This window comes from Lates calcarifer, unplaced genomic scaffold (genome assembly GCF_001640805.2).
Source record: "Lates calcarifer isolate ASB-BC8 unplaced genomic scaffold, TLL_Latcal_v3 _unitig_2130_quiver_2135, whole genome shotgun sequence".
NCBI lineage: Eukaryota > Metazoa > Chordata > Actinopteri > Centropomidae > Lates > Lates calcarifer.
The window spans coordinates 13,273-21,370 of record NW_026116004.1 but is presented as its reverse complement, the minus strand read 5'-3'; the positions used below and the strand labels follow the sequence as shown (position 1 = coordinate 21,370).

Sequence of the window (8,098 nt, the reverse complement as noted above, 5' to 3'; positions counted from 1 at the left end):
CATCTCTCTGCTCGGTGTTATCTGGTCACACTTTTCCACCACGGGAACTGAACCACCTGGAACCTGGAGATCCTCAGAACCTGAACCTGCAGGAACCATTTGGTTTTTGGTTCTGCCACTGAAGCACAGACGTCATATTTGATCAGAGTTCAGTCAGTCGTTAGCTCTGATCAGATTTTTCCTTTTCCTCGGTATCGTTAAATGATCCCACCCTCAGCAGGTCGTCAGCTGAACAGAGCAACAAGAGACCAGGAGACTGACTCCAGATCAGATCATCGGTCACATTTTTCCTGTTTGGCTGTGACATCTTTAACTGAGACTCTCCTGTGTTTAATGATTCCTCTTTATCTTTACTTGATGATCACACGGCAGAGTGCCGACTGTCAGACTGAGTCTCTCACAACATTTACAGGTGGGCTTTGTTCATTTCTGTGGAAGTGTAAACACCTGCCTCAGACTGACGGAATCTTCCTGTTAGAATCCACTAAGACAAACAGCTTAAACAGCATCAGATGTTTCTTATGGAGCGTCTGAAGGGATGCGACACAGAGTCTCTGGATCTGTATATGAATCTGAGGTACCTGAACATCACACAGATTGTCCTCACCTTCAGCTCCAGGTTCAGTTCCTGTGGTGGAAAACTAACCCCCCCCCGTCTTCGAACTCCTGCAGAAGAAAACTTGAATTTTTTGATCAAGCTCTACTTTTCCTCCTGCAGCCTGTGAGACTGTACAGCCGCCAACGCTCGCAGCTGTTTTAGAGTTTGTTTTTTTATTCTTATTCCACATGTGCTTAGCCATCCACACACGAAGCTGCATAGAGGTTCATGTACTGATAGTGTTTAAGTTGTGTATGTGTGTTTTTTTTTTGGGGGGGGGGGGTAAACGGACCTATGAAATGAAGAGGAGGAGGAGAGCCCTGATTGGAGCTGTGCAGAGACACTGTGTGATCGGAGACAGAGCTGTTTACTTTTTATTTTTTATTTAACCTTTATTTCCTGCAGGTTTAGTCCAGGTGAGGTCAGGGACAGGGGGGAGGGAGGGGAGGGAGGGGGAGGACAGCAGCTGCATGTAAAGAGAAACACAAACAGCAGGTGATCTGAATGCTCCTCCTGGCTTTACTTGATCAATGAACATTTTAAAAACGTTGTTTGGGTGATGTTGTGTCTGTTTTGTGTGTGTTTGGGGGAGGGAGGGGGGTGACTTTACCCTCCCCCCTCCTCCCCCTTCTTCTCTTGTGAATGATGAACAGAGCGTCACCGTTTTCAACAATGCAACAGATAAATAAGGAAGGTACACCTGTCACCAAACCCTGCTCTGTCAGACTGTGGAGTTTGTACAGCTGCGATTCTCTGCTTTGACTTTTAGACGTGATGTAATTAAAGAGCTTTGAGAGTTTTTCTGTGACCAGGTGGAGTCGTTGACGGTGATTCAGTCATGATTCATCCATAATGTGTTTAAAAAAATCAGCTGGTTCCAGTCTGGAGGAATATTCATGTGTCGAGCTCCAAATCTTTTATCTCCTGTTAATCTCAGCTTTTATTAGCAGACAGTGATGTAAACACACACTCAGGTAGTCATTTAGATTCAAAGCTAATAAATAATTTATCGGGCAAATTCCTGAGTTTTAGTTCTTTGATTCTTCATCTTTGAGTTGTTAAAGTCTTCAGACGTCAGAGGCAGGAACACGAGTCAAACCGGACCCAGAAAACCTTCAGATCGTTTCTCTCCTGATGATGATGATGATGTGAATAACGAGCTGTGGATCCCAGTAAACAGAATACGACAAATATCAGGCAACAGTAACATCAGGGAGTGAATCCACTATTAAACTCTGGTTTCTCTGTTCCAGCTCTGTCTGAGAAAACCTCATCACCTGAGTCAAAATGGCGTCCGCTGAGCTCCTCCTCCATCAGGGGTCAGAGGTCATGGTCTGAGGGTCCACATCAGGTGAACAGGGACGAGTTCAGATCCACATTCAGAGGACGACGGTGATTTTCTCAGATGGAGCTGAACCAGAATCAGAGGTGGAGTGAAGGTGGAGGCAGCGAGAGCTGATGAACCTCAGGACACCAACTCATCAATCAGTCATCAATCAGTCATCAATTAGTCATCAATCAGCTAATCAATCAGTCATCAATCAGTCATCAGTCAGTCATCAATCAGCTCATCAATCAGCTAATCAATCAGTCATAGATCAGTCTTCAGTCAGCTCATCAATCAGCTAATCAATCAGTCATCAATCAGTCATCAATCAGTCATCAATCAGTCATAAGTCAGTCATCAATTAGTCATCAATCAGCTAATCAATCAGTCATCAATCAGTCATCATTCAGTCATCAATTAGTCATCAATCAGCTAATCAATCAGCTCATCAATCAGTCATCAATCAGCTAATCAATCAGTCATAGATCAGTCATCAGTCAGCTCATCAATCAGCTAATCAATCAGTCATCAGTCAGCTAATCAATCAGTCATCAATCAGCTAATCAATCAGCTAATCAATCAGTCATCAATCAGTCATCAATTAGTCATCAATCAGCTAATCAATCAGCTAATCAATCAGCTCATCAGTCAGCTCATCAATCAGCTAATCAATCAGTCATCAATCAGCTCATCAATCAGTCATCAATCAGCTAATCAATCAGCTCATCAATCAGTCATCAGTCAGTCATCAATCAGTCATCAATCAGTCATCAATTAGTCATCAATCAGCTCATCAGTCAGTCATCAATCAGCTCATCAATCAGCTAATCAATCAGTCATCAGTCAGCTCATCAATCAGCTCATCAATCAGCTCATCAGTCAGTCATCAATCAGTCATCAATCAGTCATCAATTAGTCATCAATCAGCTCATCAATCAGCTAATCAATCAGTCATAGATCAGTCATCAATCAGTCATCAATTAGTCATCAATCAGCTCATCAATCAGCTAATCAATCAGCTCATCAATCAGCTAATCAATCAGTCATAGATCAGTCATCAATCAGTCATCAATCAGCTCATCAGTCAGTCATAGATCAGTTATCAGTCAGGCCTCATGAACCAGGAACATAAATAATCTCTGTGTAATTGTTGTTAGTTGATCAGTGGATCATCGTTGTCGTGGAGACAGAACATAAACACCTCAGTAACTTAATGTTCTGAAGTAACTGAGTAAAGTACAGCTCCTGGTTGTAACTGAGCTCAGGCTCCAGATCTGAAGTGTTAGTGATTTCAGTCTGATTAAAACAGTCTAAGTCTGAGCAGCAGAGGTGGAGCTGCTCTGACTTTTAGTCCAAAAACACTGGCTCCTACATTTCCCATATTGCACCTGGATAATGTCTTTTTAATGCTGAGGTGGATATTTCAGCATTTTCAGAAAACTGATCATCTGGACGTGGGACAGCTGTGAGATTTCACAGGTCAAAGTTCACTCAGACTCACCTGTGTGAAGGAGACGAAGGAGGCAGTGATGTCACAGCGTACCAGAGTGCACCTGTGTGTCAGCGCAGCCAGGTGAGAGGTGAGTTGGTCTGCGTTCTCTCTTTATTAACAGTACATCTGTTTTCTTCTCCGTCATCAGATCCAGCTGACGTCTCTGATCCAGGATCAGTTTGTGTCTGAACGACTGACGGCTGAGATGGATGAGTTCAGATGGTAACGGAAGCTGTGTTCTCAGTAATGTGTCATTACGTCCCACGTGAACCTGAGACTGATCTGAGGTCAGTTACAGCAGCAGAGGAGACTCTCTTAATGACACTGAGGCTGAATATAAACAGCTGCTGCTTCCTGAGGACCAACACACTGAGCTGAACTCAGCTGCTCCAGGACCAGCGGTAAGTCTCTGAACTCTGTTGGGAAATTAATTTTTATCTTCAGATTTTAATATTTTTAAATATCAAAGATGATTTTTACATCAACACTGATGAGTTTTCTGTCACTTTATGTTTCTCCGCTACGTCTCAGAAGGAAATACTGTAGCTGTAGTTTTCTTCTCCTGAATTGTTCTGTTTATTAATAAAGAGCAGGAAATTCTCCGGTTTCCCATGTTCATAAAGAGTCATTAAAATCAGCTGTAACAGGAAAGTGATGGAGACACTGATGCATCAGTGTTTATGATCTGACACGACTCATTCTGCATCACGAGTACTTAACGTTCTGATGCTGATGCTGTTGGACTGACTGTGAATGCAGGAGTTTTACTGTAACAGTGTTTCTACACTGAAAAAGCTGTAATGATTGATCCACAGAAAATTCATTTCTTGGCGATCAATTGATTAATTGTTTTTTCTCTGGTTCCTCTGTCACAGTGAACTGAGTCTCTGGTTTTAAACTGTTGGTCAAACACAACAAGACGTTTGACGACGTCACTGCAGATTCTATAGACTAATGATTAATCAAGACAATAATCATCAGATTTATCAATAATAAAAATAACCATTTGCAGCCTCAGTCTCTGCAGGTTTTGATTCAGTTCTTCTGAAAGTGTTAAATATGATGAAGCTCAGTGCTGAGTACGTCCAGTCATTTTAATGCAGCTGATCAGGGTCCAGCTCACATTCATTAGATTAATGACATCATTACAAATTATTGTCACATTCAGCTGGAAACTGCTGAAAACAATGTGATATAAACAGTCATTCATTCATATCGATGAACAGTCGAACTTCATGTCTTCATGGTTTTTTTAAGTCTTTAATTGATGAACCTGCAGAAATGCTGCCCCCCAGTGGCCGCTGAAGGTTCGTCCCTGTGCCCCCAGGAAACAGCACTGACTGAAGTTTGAATGATTCATTTCATTATTGATTAATCTGATGGTTATTTTCTCTTTTAATCAGTAAAATAACGAGAAATATTTCTGACACCAGAGCTGGAGGAAGAACCAGTTCACTGAGACACTTTAACCATCAAACGTTTGGAGACTTTGATTTAAATGATCATTAGAATAGATTCTGATTAATGTTCTGCTGATCAACTCATTGATTAGTCAACTCATTATATTATTTATTAGTTGAAGTACAGTTTTGATGCTTCATTATTTCTACCTGGGGAAACTGGATGACAGATTTATGTTGTGAATGATTTCAGCTCCATCTAAATACTACATTACCCATGAGCCTCAGCTGTCGATGCCGTGGAGAAGAAGTCAGTCAGAGGTTAAACAGCTGAATGTTTTATCAGTTTTCTACAAAGTGGAAACTTCAGCTCACAGACTGTGAAGCTCTGTGATTGGCTGTTTGTGCAGTGAAATGCATCTTGGGAGTCGTAGTTGACTTCTCTCCTTTGTTTTTTCTTCAGAATCAGTCTGAGTCCGTGTGTTTTATTTTGTAGGAAACATGGGACCAGCACCTGAACCAGACCTGAATGCCTCAGCTTGGCTCCGCCCCTGCGTTAATGCCTCCTGTCGGCCTCCAATCAGAGCGGCGTGTCCGTACAGCACCGCTCAGCTGATCCTCATCGTCATGGTAACCACCTCCCTCAGCATCATCACCGTGCTAGGCAACACGCTGGTCCTCCTGTCCATCAAGGTCAACCGCCACCTGCGGACCATCAACAACTACTTCCTGTTGAGCCTGGCAGTGGCCGACCTGATCATTGGCCTGCTCTCCATGAACCTGTACACGCTCTACCTGCTGCGGGGCCACTGGCCCCTGGGGGCTGCGCTCTGCGACATGTGGCTCGTTGTGGACTACGTGGTGAGCAGTGCCTCCGTCATGAACCTGCTGATCATCAGTCTGGATCGGTACTTCTGCATGACGCGGCCACTCAGCTACCCGGTACGGCGGACGGGCGCGATAGCCGGTCTAATGATTGGCGCCGCCTGGCTGCTGTCCTTTGTCCTGTGGGCCCCCGCCATCCTCTGCTGGCAGACCGCCGGGGGCCGACGAGTCGTCCCTGATGGGAAGTGTTACACACAGCTGCTGGTCAGTCCCGCCGTCACTCTGGGGACAACGCTTCCTTCCTTCTACCTGCCGGCCTTCACCATGATCGTCCTGTACAGCCGCCTGTCCACCGCCAGCCGCAGCCGCCTGAGCATGCTCCGGTCAGAGCGAGGCACACTCAGGACATCCAGTCCGTCCGTTAAAGACTTCCTCCTGAAACGACGCAGCTGGGTGACTAGTGACCCTGGCTCAGACCTGTCTCAGAACCAGTCAGAGTCTAGCACTCCGAAGACAAGAAGGAACCACAGAGCGTCCAGAAGTCCCGGAGACACGTCAGAGCCAACGGACGTCTGTCTGACTCGGACCCGCCCCCGCCGAGACGAAGACTACAACAAGATCGAGAACGACTCGTCATCCAACGCCGACCTCCACAGGAAGGCGTCTGCAGTGTTCTCCACCAGTCCCAGCTTCAGGTCTCAGGAGAGGAGGAGGCGTCGAGTGATGGCGAGGGAGAGGAGGGTGACCAAGACCATCCTGGCCATCCTGCTGGCCTTCATCCTCACTTGGGCGCCGTACAACATCATGGCCGTCATCGCCACCTTCTGTCACTTCTGTATCCCCAACAGTCTGTGGACCACAGGATACTGGCTGACCTACATCAACAGCACCATCAACCCCGGCTGCTACGCTCTGTGCAACATCACCTTCAGGAAAACCTTCTGCAGCCTCCTGCGCTGCCGCAGCAGGAAGCTGCGATGACCGTTATGTCGTCAGGGGTCGGCCAACAAAATGGCCACAATGTCTTTATTCATAAATCTGCAATAATACGACCCTGAAACACTAAACACATCAGGAATCATCAGATTCTTGACTCTCCAGCCCGTACTCAAGATCATTCGTGACTCACAGCCAGAAGCCGATAGGCCAAATAACAAGCATGTCTGCTGGCTCGTCTGTCAACCGTTATGTGTAACAAACCAATGAGCAGTCTGGGAATTGTGTTCTGGTGCGGCTCGTTCATGAGTGCTGCAGACTTCAAGGATGTATAATAGAACTTCAGCAGCGCTAGCCTTTAAATCAAAGTACAAATGACAACAGCAGCCAACAGTGAAGATAATGATCCATAAAGTCAGACAGTTCTTAACGCTGAGATCGTTAATACCGTGTTAATTTGTGTTGAGCATCAGTTTATTTGTGATGAAATGTGGAAAATGAGTCATTCAATTTGAAGCTTTAGACTAAAATCACTTCAAACTGTTTTGGACACTTTTTAAAAGAGACAGTGATCATGTGTAACTATGACTTGGCAGGTAAAGGTATTACTGAGATTTTACAATTAATTTCTTTACTTTTTATATTGACAGGCATCTTCATATGTGCAGTGTTATAGTTCTGCATAATTTCCTGTTATTACTAACACTTCTGTTTGTTCACTGTTCTCCACAGCTGAAGGATTATTAATTATTCATCCATGTATTTATTTATTCTAATTCTAATTCTACACTATTAAATAGAAAATTGTCTTTAATATTGTAAAAATAAAAATCAGTGCATCAAATCTGAAGGTGAACTCTTTTCTTTGTGACTCTGACAAACTGAACATGTTCATGTTGTGTTATATTGTGTCTTTAGCTGGCTGCTTTACACCTGGATGTCAGCGTTAACATTAGCCACACGTTTCAGTGATGCCATTGGGCTTTTCTGTTTGCATGGGTTAAAGTGCGTTTGTGCTCTGAGTCCATTCCTGATAGCTGTCTATTGACCCACAGTTGTGTGTATAAACATGATACAGAAGTCAGAGATGGTCACAGCTGCACAGCCTGGACTTAGATAAGGTCTCGGTTTATGGAAAACAAGTTAATATCCTGCATTCAAAAAGTTATTTAACTGATAGTGTTTCTTATTTTTAGTGTTTATTGTTGTGCACTTCACAGAAACATATGTGACTGCTTCAGTGATCAGTTGATAGACAATTAATAATCATTTGACTTTTTATCAAATATTTGTTGTTGTTGGTTCTTCAGGAGGTGATGACAGTCAACTGTTGATTTTCTGAAACGGCCTCTAAAGTTTTGTTAAATGTTGTGTTTCAGCTGCTGTAATGTTGAATGTTTGCCAGATTTTTCATAGTTAAACTGTTGATGAGGAATAGGTAGTAGTGTACTGATCATTTTCCTTTTTATGTTTCTCTTTGATTTCCTCCAGGTGTCACCACTTCGTCCACAACATCGTCC

The 8,098-nt window shown here is 43.8% G+C and overlaps 1 protein-coding gene across 1 annotated transcript; it reads left to right on the top strand.

Moving 5' to 3' along the window:
- Positions 1 to 2,458: 2,458 nt before the first annotated feature.
- Positions 2,459 to 7,318, top strand: LOC108892233 (muscarinic acetylcholine receptor M4). The gene is made up of 2 exons (XM_018689680.2): positions 2,459 to 3,818; positions 5,314 to 7,318. The coding sequence occupies exon 2, from the start codon at positions 5,319 to 5,321 to the stop codon at positions 6,621 to 6,623; it is 1,305 nt and encodes a 434-aa protein (XP_018545196.1). The 5' UTR covers positions 2,459 to 3,818; positions 5,314 to 5,318; the 3' UTR covers positions 6,624 to 7,318.
- The last annotated feature ends 780 nt before the right edge of the window (positions 7,319 to 8,098 follow it).